The 21,510-nt window shown below is 28.5% G+C and overlaps 1 protein-coding gene across 22 annotated transcripts in view; it reads left to right on the top strand.

Annotated features, from left to right (window-relative positions):
* The window catches only part of LOC107439920 (uncharacterized), a 129,694-nt gene that overhangs the window by 77,567 nt on the left and 30,617 nt on the right, over positions 1 to 21,510 (top strand). For 17 of the 22 annotated variants that reach the window (XM_087158886.1, XM_087158880.1, XM_087158844.1 and 14 more), the window contains 3 exons: positions 9,431 to 9,824; positions 17,151 to 17,228; positions 20,899 to 21,053. In XM_087158886.1, coding sequence (XP_087015012.1) covers positions 9,513 to 9,824; positions 17,151 to 17,228; positions 20,899 to 21,053 — 545 coding nt within the window. In that variant the 5' untranslated portion in view covers positions 9,431 to 9,512. Of the gene's footprint in view, positions 1 to 9,430; positions 9,825 to 17,150; positions 17,229 to 19,067; positions 19,535 to 20,898; positions 21,054 to 21,510 lie in introns of those variants that run through there. The other 5 variants (XM_087158943.1, XM_087158930.1, XM_087158925.1 and 2 more) reach the window with 3 other exon arrangements.

Genomic DNA, 21,510 nt, shown 5'->3' with positions numbered 1-21,510 from the left:
AAAATAGAAATGAAATAATAAAAGAATGCATGAACAATTGGAGTTTTCAAACAAAGCACGCTGCTTAAATAATCAAGCTTAAAATAATATAGTTTCACTATTAACCGCAACTTGTTCATTTATTTTAAGCTACAATGAGGCTCCTCCCTCTGCTCGCCCCCCCCCTACCACCGTTATTGGTTCTCATTCACCATATATCAACATTTTGAACAAAAACATAGAACTTAATAGAACATAACATAGAACTTAAATCGTTTCAAAATGTACATCTATTTTAGCTTTTTGTGAAAATATTTTGTTAACGCGTTAATCATAACAAAAGGGACAATTACCGGGATTCGAGATATAATCCTCTGAGCTGGAAAATTAAGTTTTTTCTTGCATAAAGAACACAGAATGTGCGACTCAATACGTAGAAATAAATGACTCGTTGACGAAACTTACAACAATTAGAATAGGCTTATCGCTTTTAATAAGTTTTTTATTATTATTATTATTATTTTTAAATTTCACTATAAATGTTAAAATTTATATCTGGCAACACTCAATTCTCTCTCTCGCTCTTTTTTTGTTTCTACTAGTGATTGATATCTAATCGAGTGTGAGTTTATGAAATAAAAAATTAAAGATCTCGCGAAAAATCATTATTGCCAATACTTAAAATTAAAAGCTTTGGCAATATTTAAAGCAAAAGAGTAGAAAGAAATCACGAAAAAGTTTAACAGTTTTTATTACAAGTTGAACTCATCGTAATTTTCTCTTATTCCATCGAATTCATTGTACACTCTTCTACACACCTTAGTAATTAGCCTCACCTTAGTAATTAGAGTAACCGTAATAAGTAGTCTTATAGATTTATTAGCCCAATATATTATCTTTGAGGACTCAAGACAGGGGGCGATGGCAGTGGTCCTCACAAACTTGCTTTACTCAAATTTTATTTTTGGATGAAGGGATTATGTAACAATCGTGCGAGAATTTAATACCTAATATTACTTTACATTTTTTAAATAGTTATTATTTAGTTATTATTTTAACTGCGCATGCTCACTGGACACAGTTTTATGTAAAATTTATTCTAAAAGTTAATTGAACGTAATTATCGTTTAATAATTCTGAAAACGGTACTAAATATTTTTATCGTGAAACGTTGTTTACTTAGGTAATATCAAATGATTTGTACTTATAAAGAAACAGATTTTGAGCTTTCTTATTTTGAATAATTTTTAAAATCTTAATCATTCTTATCTCGGAGAAGAGAGGGGGAAAAGTTGCCGTTAAATTAAGAATGAATGCTGGTAAATACCTTTATGAATTATATTAATTTTACGCTGATCACAACCAAAGATATTTAGATTTTCGTTAAGAGTTTTCTGTCCAATGAGAGAACTTTTTATATTATTTATATATATATACACAAAAATCTGAGATGTACCATTGGGAATGTATAAATATGGCAAAGCAAAGCAAAATATATTGATTACAAATAAAAATAACTTCAAATAATAATACATATATATTACAAATGATAATGAATAGTATTAAGTGTGATGAACATAACAAATTTGGAAATAAAAATAAGTGGAAAAGATAGTAACAAGATAGTTATTGAAATTTCGAAGCATGTTAAGTTTAATTATTCAGTTGACAATGAATTTTTTTTTAATTTCAGAACAACATAGTTTTTTAGAGAATTAAATAAAATTTGAATTTAGATTAAATATGATGGCATCAAAAATATTACATTCACGAAAGTTTATTTGTTTTTGGGAGAAAAAAAATGAAATAATTAAATATGTTTGTCATTGTGAGAAAACACGTCAAAATATTAGTTTCTGTTTTGCTCGGGCAATGGAGCATATTGTAATAAATTCTATTGAAACCTAGTTCCCAAGTTCTTTTCCTGCAACATCGTTTGTTCTTTTGTTTGTCCCGTCTTCGTGAATTATTCCCGGATTTACGGCTGCAAGTTTTCTGAATTAAAATATTACCTTTGTGAACTTTTTTTAAAAAAAAAAAACTTTTGGTGATCTGATATTTTTCCTTTCAAAATACTTAAGTCTTATGCATTTTCAGTTAGGAATTTAGCTTGCGATAGTAAGTTATATTTTGAAAATAAAATGTAATTAATACACAGAGAAAAAAAAAAGGCAAAAACTACCGAAATTTGGTCAAATTTACAATGTTTACGGCTCTATGGAAACACCAAAATGCTTGGTAATGTTTGCAGAAGCGCTTTGGTAATGATTTCGGTAAAATTAACAGCAAAATTTAGTTTTATAATAGATCCAACTAAAGTTAATTTCGATATATGTATGTATGATTCAAACTAAATGTCACTAACTGTGTTTAAGTGTTAGTTTTTTTTTTAAAAGTAAATTATGTTTTCATCATTGCCATACATAATAAAATCGTCCATCTAAAATGAATTCCGATATAGGTATGTATGATTCAAAATAAAATTTTACAAATTGTAATCAACTGTAGTAGTGTTTTTCCTCTTTAAAAGAGAATTATTTTCTTCATATTAAGTACGCCCACTTAAAGTTAATTAGAACAGTATGATAACTATGCATAAACTTTATACGACTTTAAAGGGTTAAAGAGACGCGCAGCAGTCGTTCTATCCTGGAGTTCCACGCCACATTATAACGATAAACTTCGATGTAAGTCAGGAGTAAGAATGGCGTGTGCCTGTTTATTCATTTCCCCGCAAAATAAACTTTTGAGTGAGTCAATTATTTTTAGATTTTACCATACAGTTTTTTGATATTTTTACGAGTGCCAAATGTCTCGTCGAATGCAATTTACGCATGTAAACTGATTGCGGAGGTAATAGAGTAGTCGATCGTGTTTTTTTAAAACAGAATTAGAATTCTATAGAAATAAAGCACGTGACTCTAAAATAATAAAAATAATAAATAATTAGCTCTGAAAGCTAAAGGAATTTTTAAGCGCATTATACATTGATTAGTGTCCAGTATTTGGGTTAGTGTTAGTCTATCTCAGTGGGCTAAAGCACAAGTGTTCCGTGGTTGTGTTATAGGGGTTTCTAGAGGTAGGCATTTTTTTTAATGATCTTTGAAATTATATATTTAATTATATTTCAATCAAATCAATAGGCCATTATTCATATAATATTTCTTTGTCCTCATGAAATTATTTGATCCGAAATGCGAATAAAAAATAGCACTTTTTAAAAGAAGAAATACATATTTTTTTTTAAAGAAAAATATATTAAATAAATTATGAAAAAGACATTCACTAAAAAAAATTGTATTCGTTTTTCCCAATTTTCTAATGAATAAATATGTTTCCCTTAATAACCATTTTTAACGTTAATAGTAGTTCTTTTTAGTTTTCATTACAAAGAAGACCATAATTTGGCTCATTTTATCCGTTTTCAAAAGCTTTCCTCCTCTCTATGAAATGAATTTGATCTTGTTTCCATGGCAGCAAATAGCACCAGGTGCTGAAGGAGAGATATATGAAGGAAAATTTTTTGTGCTTTCATTTTGTGGAATTCCCAGAAATTAAAGTTCTTCTCTAAAGACAATACTAAGGAATAGCTTGTTCTAAAAATTACATTTGTGGAAAAAACGTAGTGTAAGTCGCTTTCTTTCTATAAATGTAAATTACTTTCTTAGTTTTTTGATACCGTTTTTTATTCCCAAAGAAAGTTTAATAGTTAATAAAAAATTGCGAAAGTTGTCTTATTTTTAGTGCAACGTAACGGGCATCAGTAGGGGGAAAAAAAAAAAACAATTTTTATCTTTGTTTCTTTTTTTTTTTAAATAAAAAATAGCTGTCTGATGCCATTCTTAAGATTAAAATTTTTCTTTTTTTATTTTAAAATATGGCATTTATATTTCCTGGAGCTATATGCAGAAAACATTTTTACACTGGGGCAACTATTCTAATTCGAATTTGTGTTTTAATTTTTAAATAGCTGACATATTAAATGTTCACAAATCATGCAAACTTTCCCTTTGTCAACTGGACGTGTCTTTTCGTCATTTTTTTTTCTGCTTTGAATCTGTCTATAATTATTGAAGCATTAACACAATGAAAAGGAAGTGGGCTTCACTTGAGCAATGAAATGTTTTATTGTGATCAACTGTATCGAACTCTGATCTATTTATCTTGTCTTCTAACTGTATTGCAAACTTTCCTTATTCGTAGTAAACTGCGTCCTCAGTCATTGGCAACTGTTTCAGAAGCTTTTAAAAGATCGCGTGGCAGAAAATGCTGATGACCGTCGAGTCGCGAGATTGCGTGAATCGAACGATGATGAACTTCTGGTAATTTTCATTCCGTTGCTCTGGTTGATGAATTAGGATGTGGATAATTCAAAAGAATGCAGCATTAATTGCGTGTAAAATATGAAAGAATGAAAAGACAAAGAATAAAGTGTTGCATGCCAACCTTAACTGGGAATATTCTTTGAACGGTGGTAATGTATAGAAAAACGACAAAATTTGTCAAAACGCCTCACTTAAAGTAACGAGAATGCACTTAATGTACGCAATTGTCTAATTAAGGCTTATAATCCCTGACCTGCTGATGTTTTGGGAATTTTTGGGTTGCTGCTTTTACACCATAAACAAGAAAATGGTAAGATTACATTTTTACTTGCTTGTTGCTATCATTTTCTTGTTAATTGTAACTCCAATGAATTAAATTCCCAAAACTTGAATGAGAAATAATTTCATACATTGATCCGTCTTATCTTTGCTAAATGAGGAATAGTCTAGTAATTGTAGCAACCAAAAAAAAGTTATAAGATTTTCTTTACACCCATGATTTTGTTTTATAGAAAGTTTTTAAATCCCTATAAACAATGGGAAAGAGACTCCTATTCTTTCTCTTATACTGCCATGTAATAGAAAAATCAACGTAAGCGACATGAAGTTAAAAAATGTGACTTTTATGTATTTGTTATTTTTGTATAGTAAATTATCTATTGCCAAAAAAAAAATTTTTTTTTCAAAAATTAATTTTGCTTTACATGTTTTTTGAATGTTTTGAAATTTTATTTTAGAGTTTAAAACATTATCAATCGAAAGAAAATAGTTGTTAAGCCCCTTTTCTCAAACTCTATCGTGAAGCACTTAAACATTTTAACGTTCATATTAGTTCTTTTAAATTTTCATTTCGAATTAAACCATAATTTAGCTTATTTTAATAATTTTCAGCTTATGTATATAGACCAGAAACGAATTCATAACTAGACAAGATATAGCACTAGGACAGCAAATAGCTGATGAACACAAAACCTAATTTAAGACTAGTAATGATAAAATGAAGAAAAATCTTCATTCTTCTAATTAAATATTTAGCAACTACTTAACTTTATTTAATATTTCACAGTTTACTTAAACGTTAATTATAAAGGATTGGGTTCCGCCGAAGGAAGGTTAATTACTTAGGGTTCCGTAGCCGAAAAAAATTGGGAACTGATAAATTAAGGCATTGTTTCCATTGTATTTTCTTACGCTGAATCGAAAAAGACCAATCACGAGACTATCAAATCAATAGTTTAGAAGTTATAAGTATTTTATGCGCACAAAAAATACAGTTTTGCACTTGTTGTTCCTATTTATGCATACCCGTGGGATATATTATCTCCAGAATCTCGTGAATCGAATGGTTTGTAGAACATCGATAAAAGAATTAAAATCGAGGGAAGAACAATGAAATATAATTCGATCTAATTTGTTTCGTAGAGACGTTCATGAGATTGTCTAAATTATTCGATTAGAATTAATCATAAAAAAGAAATATATAAAAATTTCCGTATATCATTTTGTATAAGTGCAATTTTGTATTGTAATTAGTTATTGTAACTTAAACCATTTTTAAAAATCAATTAAATAATGCTGCTATTATAAATAAACAATTTTTTATGTCAGTTCAGTCGTTGCTAAGGTGATTATGATTTCTAGTTATATCTATGTATTTGAATTAAGACTTTAGCGATTCATATTCAAATTCAATTTATTTATACTAACTTAAAATGACGTATAAATATTAATTAAATGTTAATAAAATGTATTAATTGTTGTTTTGGGGTAAAAGTAATTATAATTATTGTTGTTAGGTGGAGGCTTTATAAATTTTAACGTGGAAAATGATTGAAATTAAATAAGTAAATAAAATAGAATTTGAATTTTGCTGATTTTGCTTGCTTTATAGTATTAATTGATAATTCCAAAAGCTAATCATCTTTGGTCGCATGCTATTAGGATCGACCCTCCTTAGGTCGGAAAATAATAATGTAACATTTGATAATTATATAATTTCCAAAGTATCATTATAAGCATAAAAATATAATTATAAGCATAAATTTATAAGCATGAAAAATGTATCTAAATCTCTTAATTGGAATTTGATTAATAGGATTATTTCATTTCTGCATCTAAAATTATTAAAATAACTGAATTGGAATTTGAATCGGATTATTTTATTTCTACATTTAAATTTATCAAAACCTCTTAGAGTTTGAACGGGATCATTTCATTTCTACATTTAGATATATCTAAATCGGAATTTAAACTGGATCATTTCATTTCTATATTTAAATTTATCTGAATCTCTGAATTTGAATTCGAACTGAATCGCCTCATTTATAAAATACTTAAATTTATCGAAATTTCTAAATTGAAATTTGAACTGGATCATTTAATTACAAATAACATTCAGAAAAAATGCTATGAAATTTTTACCATTATATGTTTAATTGTTATTTATAAAAACAAATTCAGATTGATTTAAATAAAAAAAAGTTTAGTTTAGTAATTAATTTTATTTGTTCAATCAAATTATATTGGTTATTTATGTTAGATAGAGTTATTTAAAGGTAGCCAGAATAAATGTAAGCAATTTTATGAGCAACATATTGTTAATATCTTTATTTTTTCATTTATTTATTTTTCTGCAGAGTAGGCTGGTATTTATATTCATAAGTTTATTACGCATATTAAACAAACGAAAAAACTTATAGTTTAGCTCTAAAATTAAAACTAAAATTTAACGTTCTTTTTTTTATTTATTTATTTTGTAATTACTTTGTTTAAGATATTTTTTCGTTTTTTCCTTCAAATAAAATATTCAGACAAGCAAACAACTGTTGTAACATTAAATACAATTTATAAAATCGATAGTTTAACAATAACCCACTGACTTAGGAAACTTTGTTTTTTTATATTTGTTTACTTCGTCCATGCTTGTGCCACTGAGTTACCGCATAAGTTACTAAGTTTTAAAATGATCTAACTGACCTAACTCAATTATACTCTCTGCAATGGAATGTGAAGCAAAAATAGCATAAAAAGAAAAACAGTAAATAACTATGCGTCCTTGCCTCTGGGTGTGCAAGTCTTATTTTGACCCATGATGGTACGTTTATTGCTTGTCGAAATAGATTAATAGACTACTTGTTGCTTTATGAATAATTTATTTTTTCGATCGATTGTAAACAAACGCGCAGCTTTGTCCTTAATAACATAGTAGGTGACACGTTTCTAACAAGAATCTTTAACAGCAAAATGTGTACATTTTTATCGCATTCACTACATTGCTTATAAAAAATTTCACAAAATTGTTTTTTACTAAAATAAATTTTTTAAAATTAAATTACATTTTACAGTTATTTTTTTAACAAACAACTTTGGTTTTGTGATATTCTGATCAATAATAAAAAAAAAGTTTAGTGACACAAAAGTTTACTTTTCTCGAAACTAATGAGGTTATGAATATATTAATGAATTATAACCCAAAAAAAAAATTGCTACTCGGCATTTTTCCTACTGCTTACTTTTAATCTATGACTACTACGCAGACTAAAGCTCATTTTTTACAAAATATATTTCTCTATTTCTACTCTTATAATTTTAAATATAGATTTAATTAAATGAATTTAGTTAAATCTATATTGGAAATTATAAGCGATATACTTGAAATTATTTTTTAAGTTTACTTAACTACTTTCTAAAAGGTGTCAACTTGGTGCATTTATGCTTGATATGCCGGGAATCTAGAAATATACGCATTATACGACTCTAAACATAGCTCTTATGTTTTAATATACCATAGCAGGGTTTGAATGAAGAAAGAAATTAGACAGCAAATGTCGGAAAAATATGAAGCGAATGTTTAACTAATTCTTGGAAATTAGTTCTTAATTCCTGAAATGAATAAATTCGATTACGTGCAAATGTGTAAAGCTTGTTAATGTGAAAAAAGCTTAACTAAAATCTCTAAAATAGACTTATTAAAATTTTGCTTCTATCATCAAGAACCAAAAACCTCTCTCTGTGTCAAAACACAGATTGAGAGAAAGGAAATAGAGGGGAGAAAAAAAAATCGTTGCCGTAATTGTACTATTTATCGGTGCTAAAGTAAAGGCATATTATGTCTATTTTTATGGCTTTATTCACGTTGTCTAGCTTTATTCATATGTTGCGCAAACTTTCTAAGTACAAATGTCTTAGTGTAATATATTTTAAAAACTTATTTCAGTTTATTTATTGTGGGATTTTCTATTTTCAGAGCCTATTATGTCTATTTTTATAGCTTTAGTAACATTGTCTAGCTTTATTCGTATGTTTCGCAAACTTTCTAAGTACAGATATCTTTGTATAATATATTTTAAAAACTTATTTCAGTTTATTTATTGTGCAATTTTCTACTTTCAGTGTCTATTATGTCTAATTTTAAGGCTTTATTCACGTTGTCTAGCTTTATTCATATGTTGCGCAAACTTTCTAAGTACAAATGTCTTAGTGTAATATATTTTAAAAACTTATTTCAGTTTATTTATTGTGGGATTTTCTATTTTCAGAGCCTATTATGTCTATTTTTATAGCTTTAGTCACATTGTCTAGCTTTATTCATATGTTTCGCAAACTTTCTAAGTACAGATATCTTTGTATAATATATTTTAAAAACTTATTTCAGTTTATTTATTGTGCAATTTTCTACTTTCAGTGTCTATTATGTCTAATTTTAAGGCTTTATTCACGTTGTCTAGCTTTATTCATATGTTGCGCAAACTTTCTAAGTACAAATGTCTTAGTGTAATATATTTTAAAAACTTATTTCAGTTTATTTATTGTGGGATTTTCTATTTTCAGAGCCTATTATGTCTATTTTTATAGCTTTAGTCACATTGTCTAGCTTTATTCATATGTTTCGCAAACTTTCTAAGTACAGATATCTTTGTATAATATATTTTAAAAACTTATTTCAGTTTATTTATTGTGCAATTTTCTACTTTCAGTGTCTATTATGTCTAATTTTAAGGCTTTATTCACGTTGTCTAGCTTTATTCATATGTTGCGCAAACTTTCTAAGTACAAATGTCTTACTTAGTGTAATATATTTTAAAAACTTATTTCAGTTTATTTATTGTGCAATTTTCTACTTTCAGAGCCCCGTCGAGGCAAGATATGAAGGAACCAGCTAAATACTAATATTTGTGTGTGTTTTGATATACCAAGTGCATCTTTGCAATGCCCGGTACTACACGGTATTCAGCAACATTTGACCGCACATATGAAGAGGAAGAACGGGGATCGTCTGGCATTTCTAATGGCATGCGACGATCTCGTTCACAGAGCTGGCAAGCAAATTTGGGACTTGACGATAGGCCTTATACACCTTTAGGAAACAGTAGACCTTCACCAAGGTCATCATCTACTGATAATGGTTCCGCAAAACCCGCGGAAACAATTCCAACTCGAACACTGTCGAAACCAGTGGTCAAGACTCATAATAACCCCTTTCAATTTGTTAAAGTGGGATCATCACCATTGTACAGAAAAGTAAGAGAACTGTTTTATTTAAATTTTATTGACTTGATAACATTATTTATTTCTTAATAAGTTTATTATAAAAACATATTTATCTTCAATGGATATTGCATATTACAAAAACAGTTAAATAAATCAAATTAACCTGAAATCAATGCAAATATTCTAGATAATTTTCTAAACTTTACTGAGGGGTTATTTCTACTTTCCCTCTTTTTTTCCACTTTCATAAAATGCTTCCTTAATGACATGCATGCATTTTATCTTAAGTATTTTAGGTAGCAGCGGGTGAGTTTGCCTCAAGAAATTTGATTACCTCGAAATATTTATTCTTTTCTTCAAATAAAAACTGAATTAAAATAAGAACTTGAAATGCGAAGTACACTAGAGATTTCTCAAGACATTTTGACAATTCGGACAAATTGAGAAACCACGTCTCATTCTGCAAAAAATTAAAAGTTTTTCTAATGCCCATGCCAACGAATCGCCGAAACGCTAACAGTTTTCACCATGTTAATAAAATCAAGGTATATCAGATTGATTCAGAGGTTAAACCTAAGCACCCAAAACATTCGTAATTTGATGATTTCTTCTTGAATTCTTCATCGCTCTCTTTTGTAACACATGCGATCTTCGCTATGAGTTTTGCCTACCATCCTCCTTTCAATATAATCTCCACTAATTCTTTTTTAAGTTAATTATATTCATAGCGAGATTCGTTAGCTAGATAAAACATTGAAAATGCCATAAAATGGGTCATCAATTAGTTGTTGTTGTCGTCGTCGGCCATAAAGGCAGGGGAGTTGCGATTGTTCTTGTTTTCCAATGGCTCCATCTATGGTTAAGAATTCGACTTCTGCCACACCCATACGTCACACCCGTTTATAGGGCAACCATTCTTTCTCCCACAGATCGTAATTTTGACCTAAATCAGAGAAAGATCAATCTCCAATTCAGTACCCCCACAGGTATTGATTTGTTATGAGAACATAGAGGACTTTGTCACCCGGCAGATTTAACGTGCACCATTCACCATTCCCTACATGGAGGTCTTCGGCTGGCTGGCCTGTTCTCACAAACGTGAGTCCAGCGCCCTGCCAACCAGGCTTTCCCGGCCGTCAGTAATTAGTAAATAAGCCATTAGAATTAAGTGACAAAATAGAAACTTGACAAAAAGCGTATAAATTTTATAAAATATTAAAAAAAATTGCTTTGGAAAAAAAAAATGTCTAGGATTAGTAGAAATCATAACATCACCAAATCTAATGATCTTGAAAATTTATCATGCAAACAAAAAATAATTAAATTCATTAAAAGTTGTACTAAAATTTAATAGAAATTATTAAAGTTTAATCTTTACTTAAGAGAACACCAAATTTTTTCTAAATATAATAAAGCATGATCATAGTCCTTTCGTAATTTTAATTTTCAATCTATCATGTATAAATATAGTTTATACTCCGACAATTTATTGGGACAATGGAGTTTGATTGAAAGTTTTATTTAGCAGAATTAAATAATTACAGTTGCTTTTAATAATTACAATCACAAAATGAAACGAGATAACCTTGGTTGTATTTTCGAAGATATAAATGGGAATTCATTCCCTTTATTTATTTAGAATTGAGTTAAATTAATTTTATTTTCATTACGGAGTACGATAGTCTATATGGTTTTTCCAAGAGATTTGGTATGCCACTCCAAAGTTTTTCATTGTTTGTTGATAAACAATGACAAATTCATTGACAGTAGGAACTTTTCACGTTAATGTGTTTATTTTTCTTTTTACGCAAAAGAGAAGAAATGGAAGAAACTGGCAGTTTTCAGTTTCTCGCGAGTATTAAAAATTCTTCCTAAACAACATTCCATTAAAAGAGACACTCACCCATTTCTCCGTGTTTTGGGGAATTTTAAGAAGTGTTAATACCTTTAATACTTCATGGGAATTCAATTTAGATGAAAGTTCAATGCTCTCTTCTTTTTTGCTTTTTTCAAAAATTCTTTTAACTAAATATGGCGAATAAAATAATCAACAGTTTAATGTAGTCAAGTAACCTAGATTTTTTTTTCGCTTGGAAAAAATTTCACTTTTGCAAAAAAGAAAACTGGTGATTCTTTTATTAGGGTTGTCTCATTTTTTTATACGTCTTGACCACATCAAAAAGAAGAAGTTTTCTTCATTTGTCAGATTCAGCAGGCGTTTATTATGACTGTCTCGAATTCTTTCATCCGAAAAATACCAGAAAATGAAGACATTCAATTGTGGCTATCCAGCTGAAAACGTCATCTTTTCCCATCAGTCTACTCGCTAAAAAGGATATGGTGGTAGTCTTCAGTTAGGCTTCCATTTTTATTTATTGCTTGCTTCAGACTAAATCTAATCTTTGTTTAGAATTGTTCATCTCTGAGGAATAAGTTGTGGACAGTTCCCATCAGTCTACTCGCTAAAAAGGATATGGTGGTAGTCTTCAGTTAGGCTTCCATTTTTATTTATTGCTTGCTTCAGACTAAATCTAATCTTTGTTTAGAATTGTTCATCTCTGAGGAATAAGTTGTGGACACATTGGTAAGATACTGTTGTATTTCTTCGTTTTAGATTTACGTAATTTCTAATATCAACGATCAGTTAGTTTTATGGTTAGTTTAAAAGCTTAAGTTCAGTTTTATAACGAAAACTGCATGAATTGTGACTTGTGATGCATGTTCTGAAACATGTGATGCTAAATATTTAACTCATAGTTTTTATACATATATATATAATCTTAATATTTCTTTCATTCAATGCCTAATAAATAGAATCAGTTATACATTTCAGTTGGTAAAATGTTAATTGAATGTAGCAATCGCCACTCACCGTAATAATAACGTATCTTAAAATTATAAACAAACCGTATTAATATAAGTTGAATGGGACATAATCGTATTTCTCAAATCATAAAAAACACGCAATGACGTAAAACCGCATTTTGCATTGTTGTCGGCGCATTCTTATTGGCCAGAAAATCGCATGGTATGATTCAGTTTTCTCACAAGGATATTCAGAGTTTTTTGGTCGTCTACATAAAATTAATAAAAGTCAAAGATGTATTATTTACCTGTAAAATATTTCCTAACTCTGAATTTTTAAGGGATTATTTCTAATTTTTTTAACATCTTAATATTTTATTACATTATTTTATTCCTTTATTACGTTCTAAATTCTTTCACAAAGATTCTTTCTCAAAGATTTCAATTCTTACTCTATATATTTACTCAGAGACTTAACACAAAGACAGGCACGAAGCCATATTTGACATAAACAAACTAAATATGTATCGAAATTGCCAGGTACACAAAACAAAAATATGTCACCGTTACAATAAAATGCATAATAAATCTAATAAGTAACAGAATAATAAATAAATCTAAGTTAAGTAACAGAAGTAGACGAAAAAGAATTTTATTTCAACGAATTCGACGTGGGATATGGTTCTGTATTTAATTAACTTTGTTAATTGGGTATAATATAGCCTACGTCACAGGTTGTGTTGTTCCTACTAAATTTAACCCATGAACGGCATTTTCTGCGAGCCTAACTTCAAGCCACAAATAAACAAACGAAGTGTTCGATCGTTTAAATAGCTGCTCGCCAGATTTTATTGCATTATAAAGAAAAGTTATTGAAACTAAATACAACCAAATAAACAACAACAACTAAAACAAATAACAACAACTACTAATAACAATAACTAAATAAACAACAACTAAATTCCATTCGTTTAGCATTGCGTCATATGTTGTTCCTTTTAAATCGAAGTAGTGTTTTTTTTCATATTATACCCAATTGACATTCTTAACCTATGTAGAGAAGCTTAGCTCAACTTTAATACGCCATTTTGCTGATAAAGATTCTGCCTCTGACGTCATAGGTCACATGTGTGGATATAGAAGGTCTTTTTCTTGAAGTGCAAGTACCCAATTGTCAGGGCTAAATTGTACATTTTTTTTAATGAGATGTTAGTTACACATGAATATAAATTTTTTTTTTATTTAAACAAAAACACAATTTAGAAATATTTTGACATATTTAGAGCATTTTTTAGAATCGATTCGCAAATTTGTTCGAAACAAATTTAAATAATTCACAGTTATTTGAATATATTTCAGAAAATCTTGAGAATAAGTAAATATGTTTTAAATTGAGAAATAAGAAAAAAAATTTAATGTGACTTCTAATATAATTTGAGAAATTAAAATAGTTCGTTGCTTACAAGTGAAACCTTCACGCATATAGTTTTAAGATTTTTGAGGATTTAAAAAAAAATTGTAGTTATAGTAAACCAATAAAATAAAATAAAACTTTTTATTTTTATTTTATGAAAATATATATAAATAAATAATTATTTTTTCCAATTTACGAATTTCACTAAACTTTAAAATCCAAGTAAAAAGTAGAAGTCCAAGTATTAAGTAGAAATCCAAGTATTAAAATCCAAGTATTAAGTAGAAAATCTTGACTTAATGTATTTCACTTGCAAGTAAACGATTTCATGTATTGATTTTCAAATTTTATTGTTTTGTTTTTATAACTTTTTTACTATCAAGCAAAGAAATTTCTTATCTTTTATCTTCACTTCAGTGAAATGTGTAAAAAAAATTGTTCAACAGAGGAAATGAATTATTCTTAATTTTTATTTCTAATTATACAGATTTTAATTTTATTGATTGGAATGGTAATGAGTAATCTTTCTGCCATTGTTTTAATTACAATATCAGTGATATTATGAAAAAACGTGATTAGTAATAGCAAACAGTTTATGCAAACCGAGCGTACCAACCTAAATTCGGTCACAATGGTCATAAAAACATTGGATTTCACGAGCTTTAGACAAGCGTTTGCGGATGTATTCGTTAATTATATATAAATAAATGAACTTCTTCCTATTTTGCAACATGATTCTTTTTTTGTTCTAATGTTTTCGTGCTAATAATTATTGTTTACGTTTTAGATATTGTGAAATTTCAAACTTGGATACATTTACTTCCTATTGTAAAACTCTTTTTCTTAGAATTTTTCTTCCGCTTTAGAAAAGACACATTATATCATTTTGTATTGTAGCCATAGTCCTTATATGCCTTTCAATTTGAACACTAAGTGTATTATTATAAATAGTTCAATAATGCAAACAATTATATGAATAATTTTATAAAATGTTCGTGTATTCGTTCAAGAGTATTTACGTTGCTTGCAATTATATTTTCTAAATAATCAAACGTGACAAACGAAAGGTAAAAAATCAAACGAAACTCACGTTTTTTAATTACAGGGTTTATTTTCAGTTATTTATGAATTATAAAAATTGCAACCCGGTCACGATCTTATTTTGATTCTATCCGAGCTCTTGTCGAAAATTATTTAAAGCATTTCTTAAAAAATGCTGAATAAATAATATATTTTTCCAGTTTTTGTGAGAATGAATGGCGTTATTTAATTCGTCTTAAAATTACAAGCTAAAGGAGAAGCTTTGAAGTGTTAAAGGAATAGAATAAATTTGATTTCTCAAATAATTGATCATATATGTATATGGAGTTAATATTCTGTGTTATCATTATTGATGTAATGTAACATGATTTTAATTTATTTAATTATATTATTAAGAAACTACTTTCTGTAAAGGCATAAACTATAAAAAAAATTGTATTTTTTTAACTTTTTGGAACTTTGCAGTAATGATCGTCTTTAATGTACTCGTACATTTCACATGCATGTAAAAAAAATTATGTAAAAAATTATCCACTTTAGGGAAAGCAAAACATAAATAAAAACGGTACCGAAATATTACGAATCACTACTGAGGAAAAGTATGAGAAAGCATCAAAATCAGACCGTTTGATGAAGCTCATAGTTGTTTCTAACAATCAACTATCTGTTTTTCGATGTTTTTTAGCCCACCTTTTATTTTAATTTTAAAAGGATGATTTTAACCTTTTTTATACTTATTTAAACTCAATATTTTACTTATACCTTCTAAATCACTACCGAGGAAGGCTGGGATGACAACATCTTATCTTCCTCAACTTGCCTGATGAAACGTGGCGTTTCTAGCAATCAATTTTTTTTTCTTCTTCTTTTCTCGTCTTCTTCAATAGTAATTCGTTAAATTTCGATAGAATTTTTATTTTTTGCACTTAAATAATAATTATTTTACACCCATTGTAATAAAAGTATGCACCATTTGTGCACACTCTTTGACTATAATTTTGATAAGGACTCTAAGAATACATTTTAAAAGCGATCTTTACAGAGCACCCTGTTTACGATATTATATATTCTCGAATTCTTATAGAGGATGTATCTAGTTTCAATTTGCTTTTCTTCAAAAGTTGTAATACGTTCTGAAACAAATTATAATATAATAGCCGACTTCGGTAGTTTGCTGATTAGTCATTCAATAAGCCTGTTAATGTGAGGGAGGGGTGCTTTACTGCCTATAATTGTCTTTCAGGTTCTTCTACTGGCTTTCAGATGTCTTTACTGGTATTTTATTTTATTTTATTTTATAACCGTTGTTGAACAGCCGACCCAATTTCGGGTTTACGACTACTAAAGTTCAACTTCGTAGCCTTGTAATTTTTGAACTCAAACGAGAAGACAAGGGAACTCCTGGATCAAGTATTGGGAGAAATTTGCCTTCGTGGAGGACTTTTTGATGGAAATAACTCGCATTTGCGTTACATGGAGAGGATGACACGAATGTCTCTCCCATGGTTCGCCTGACGGCAATGGGACTCTACCCCATGATCCGTCTGCCACTGAGGATATTTTACGTCAGCATTGTGGTCGGTGGGAACCAAACGCGGAATTTGTATCGACTAGCCATCACTGGGATTCGAACCCGGTTCACCAATTTGGAAGGCGAACGCTTTATCCCCTGAGCCATCGCGGCTTTTCTTTACTGGTATTGTAAATAAGTTACAAATTTACAATTTGTGTTAGCGTATAAAAATAAATCCCGTAAGCGGGATTACAAATCGTAGAATTCACAACGCATTTGGCGCTTTTAGGGAGCGAATTTTGGCTAAAGATTTTTGGACTAAAATATTTGTTTCGAGCCAACAGAATATCAATCAAAACCAATCTCCTCTTCAATAGGAGGAAGATGGCGATAAACCCAAAAGGATTGATATCTCTTAGTTTTAGTAAATATTCAAGTAACTCAAGTCCCCATAATCTAGAAAACATAATTCTCATTAATATTTCTTATTTTATAATTTGTTTAATAGATTGAAAATGTTGTTTATCGAATCATTTTTGATTATTGTACAAATAAATTGTAATAATATGGCATACATTTTTAGGCCGAAGAACAACTTAAAAAAGTGAAGGAAGTCAAAAAAGTTGAAGTTTTGAAAGAAGAAGAAGAGGAGTGGCAATCGGTAATTTTTTAAAATTTATTTTAAATCTGATATAAATTGTGGTAATAGATTGGAATTTATAAATTAAATTTTCATTTTTAATTTAATAGTTTTTTATAGGTTTCTAAACTTTTTGCATATAATTTAGAAAATAATAATAATAATCGTAGGAGGATAAAAGGCATATTTTTATGAATTTTATAAATGTACCGACGAAATTTGTCACAATCAATTATAGTCGGTCTTCTATTTAACGAAGTCGCTATATCCAGATAAAAAGTTCATTATATGGAAAATTCGTTACATAGAAAATCACCATTTGAAATACTTAAACAACACAAAACAAGTTTTAAATTCATAGGCACTAGAGATAATTAAAATAGCAATTGAGTAGTAAATTATTATCTACTAGTAAATTAGTATCAGCAATTTATTTTATAAAATTAACCATAAAAGAAATCTGCATGGAAAGTAAGAAATGAACAAAACATTATCCAGTGTTACACTATCATGCTAGATACATTTTCAGCCAATTAAAGCTAAATTTATGTATGCTTAAATTATAGCTGCATTTATTATAAAAGTAATTTTAAACATATTACCTCACGTGTTCTTAAGTTTAATTGCTACTGATAACGTTCGTTAAATTTTCGCTTGAGAAAGTGTTTTCTTTTTTCTTCATCTTCTAATAATAGGTGTCGCATTTTTGTATTGCACCAAAACTTCTTCAGGCGTATTCTCCTCAAGCTGTAATCCACGTTTAATTGTTTAAGTTGATTTTAACATTTCATCCTATGATAGTTGGGTGATTTCTTCATCATCTCCGTCTTCATCTTATTCGTCTTCCTCACAATTTATTTGCTGTATTGTTTTTATTTTTCACACTGTCCAAAATATCCTATTCAGTTAATTCTTCTGTGATTGCAGCTTTAGAATCAGTAGAAAGAAAATCATTAACATTAACATCATCATTAATTTCATGGTTCTCTTTTAGATGTACCCACATTTTCTTCAAAATGTGGGTACAGCTAAAAGAGTTCTTCTAAAGCTTCCAGTTCTAAAGAAATATAACCCTCGTCCTCTGCTCTAAGAATCCAGCTTTAGCAAAACTGTTCTGAAATAGTACGATCTGTAACATCATAGTTTCATAGTTCCATGCTTTAAAAATTTCTGTTATGCTTTCTCGTAAACCGATTTTTAGCATGGATTCCTGTATGAAATGCAAACAAAAAGGGAAAGGGATTTTACTGCTTTCTCTAAAAGTTAAGGGGTCGCGAAAACAAATTCAAGGTCATTTCCCGCCTAAAATGCGTTAACAAGTTTGAATTGTTCTGAAATATTTTGGAAAATAGGGAAAGTAGATCTCAAAGAAAAGTTCATAAAATGGAAAATTCACATTTGGAATTTATGTTACGAAGAAATTTCCAAAATGTTCTTGGTTCTTCGAAATAAAATCTCAAAATAGATAAATTCACAAATGGAAGTTCGTTAAATAGAAGTCCGACTGTAAGTTTTCTCAAATTTTAATCGTTTTTTTTTTTTTTTGTCGGAAAATTATATTTACATACAAATAATTTGCGCTTTTTTTTTTCCTGGTACACTTCAATTAACAATATTAATTTTTAATATTAGTTTTAAATTTTTTTTAAACAAAAAGGAATTTATATACAAGTATGTTTTTTATAATATTAGATTTTTTTTTAAATCAAGATAATATCTCTGGAAGAGTTGTAATCGTTGTTTTTGTGTGTTATGTATTTTTCTCCTTATTTCACATGTGGAATCGAATTTTTCTCGCAACCCACTGTTATATGAGTTTTTCATTGGGCTCGCCTTGACTAGCCAATAGATGGCAGCACTATATTTTTGGAAAAAGTTAGGAAAAGTATAACTTTTCTTTTTGTTGTGCTACCTCTCACCCTTCACCCACCACTATAATATCAGTCATGTGGCATTGTTTTCCTGCATCGCACCGCGTCGTTTGGATTTTGAATCCCTCGTTGGCAATCCTCATTTTATATTACAAAAAAGGAGAATAAAAAGGAAAACCTGTTGCTAAAAACCCGTGAAGCGAATCATTTTTTCCTCTGATTCACCAGTTTTCCAACTTTTTATGAAGTTAGTGATGTATGGTATACACCTGCTCTTGTGACAAGTTTTTAGCATCGGATGTTCGTACCCGCTAATTTTGTGATGTCAATCTAGTGATTTTTTTAAGTTTATTTTTTTAATTTGACCGCACTGTGTGGTCTATCTAGCCCTTACCTAACCCTTCTTTGAATTTGGTAAAATCTGTAACTACTAACACGAACATGGATTGGAAACAGGTAAGATATTATTTTGTTTAAAGGTATTTCTTTAATATTGTTGCACCTGTACCACCGTTATTGTAAACAAAAGAATTTCATTGCGTAATAAAATTGTATCGGTTCAGTAATGATCTATTTTTTATTTTTTTTATTAAAATATTGTTAAATGCTTTTATTTTTTTTATCAAAACGATTTTTTTAAATGAGTATATTATATTTTCATCTATGAATTTCTGCTGAGCGAATTTTTTTTACTAATATTTATGCAATAGTAGGCTTAGCGCAGAAAACATTAAAAATAAACTATTTTTACTTAGCTCTTACAGAAAAAATCACGATCTTCTCTATTATTTATTTCTTTTTTATAATTACCTTTTTTTCCTAATTGTACTGATACAATATTTTCATATCTTGTTTAAATTTAAACGATAGAATGGTGCCATGGGTGAAAAGCATTTTTTTTCCTGGTTGAAAGCAATTATTATTCTTTATGAATGAATTAGGTGATGCAGAACCGTGGATGTCAATAATCTCTATGATGCTTAGGCTGATTATTAGAGAATGCGCGTACAAATGAGATTTGACTTAATTAATTGTTAGAATTGTTGTCATGGTAACTGTTGTGATTTTCTCTAAATATGCTATAATCTCTGATTATATGATCTTCATTGAACTTAAAGAATATTTTAGAATTAAAAGAAATGAGCATTGTTTTTCAGATTTTATTTTTAATAATGTTTTTGAAAAAAAGTTTAATTTTTTAAATTAATGCTTTTTCTTTAATGTCTTCATAATTTTTCATTTCTTTTTTATTGTTATTTTGAACAATGTAATTTATTGTTTGTATGGATAGGAAAATAAAAAATTAGTAATTTTAATGGTTGTTTGAATTGAGCAATCAGTTTTTAATTTTTTGTCAATTATATTTTGCTGTGGAATTTGTTATATATTTGTTTTTATACATAGTTAGGAGGTATACATAGTTACAATAGTGTTTTAAAATTCTCTTCTGAGAATTTTTTTTTTAATGTGTGCTAAATACCTGAAAAAAAATTAAATATTTTATCTCTTTCTTGATTTTAACTTTAAGGAATTTAAATCATTGATTATTCACAAATATTTTCTTTATTTGTCTGAAATATTGAGAGGTCTTTTAGAACTTTCTAATTAATACACCAATGGTGCACATGGATATCTTCATGTTTCATGTAAAATCTTATGTTTCATTTAGGAAAACAAATAATTTTGCAAGTTAGTATTTTAATTATCAATCCTTGTTATGTAATATTAATAATCTGTCATATTATTTAGTAAATCTTATTCTGTGGTTTATTGTTAAAAAAAATGGTTGAAAATTAAATTAGCTTTTTTTTCCTTTATAGAATCTAGATAGTTGGAAATCACGACGACGGAAGATGTCAGAAGACGTCTTCCGAAGACAAGAAGAAATTAGACAGTTTGAACAGGAGCAACAGCAGCAAAATGAACAAGCCAATCAAAGGAAGATTAAAACATTTTCAGAAATGGTGGAATCTAGGTAAAGAATTTATTTTCAAATTTCAGTCAAATTTTATTCTTGCTTTTTTTTTTTTTTTTTTTTAGTTACTTGCAAAAAAGAAACAGTTTATTATTTTTTGACCTGTTTTTAATTTTTATTTGATAGTTGAACGTGTCAAGATTAAATCATGATTAAGTTTTAACACGATTAATTTAATGGAAAAAAATGCATTTTGCACTGTCACAAAATCATTATGGTACTAATAGAATTGAATATATATTTCTTTTTTTTATCGCTAAAAATCTTTGTCTTAATTTATACTTATAAATATTTAATTTTTACAGCTACTCAGTATTAACCGAGTACAACGTCAAAACTTGTCTCAGTATGTTAACATTAAAAATCTGTTATTTTATCTCAGTATACTGTTATCTCAATATGCTAAGTGTCCTGAGTACTTGGTAAATTACTAATTAAAATGATATTGTGTACATGT

This window comes from Parasteatoda tepidariorum, chromosome 1 (genome assembly GCF_982258835.1).
Source record: "Parasteatoda tepidariorum strain Cologne lab strain chromosome 1, Ptep-v5.0, whole genome shotgun sequence".
Lineage (NCBI taxonomy): Eukaryota > Metazoa > Arthropoda > Arachnida > Araneae > Theridiidae > Parasteatoda > Parasteatoda tepidariorum.
This window is presented reverse-complemented; position numbering and strand designations above follow the sequence as displayed.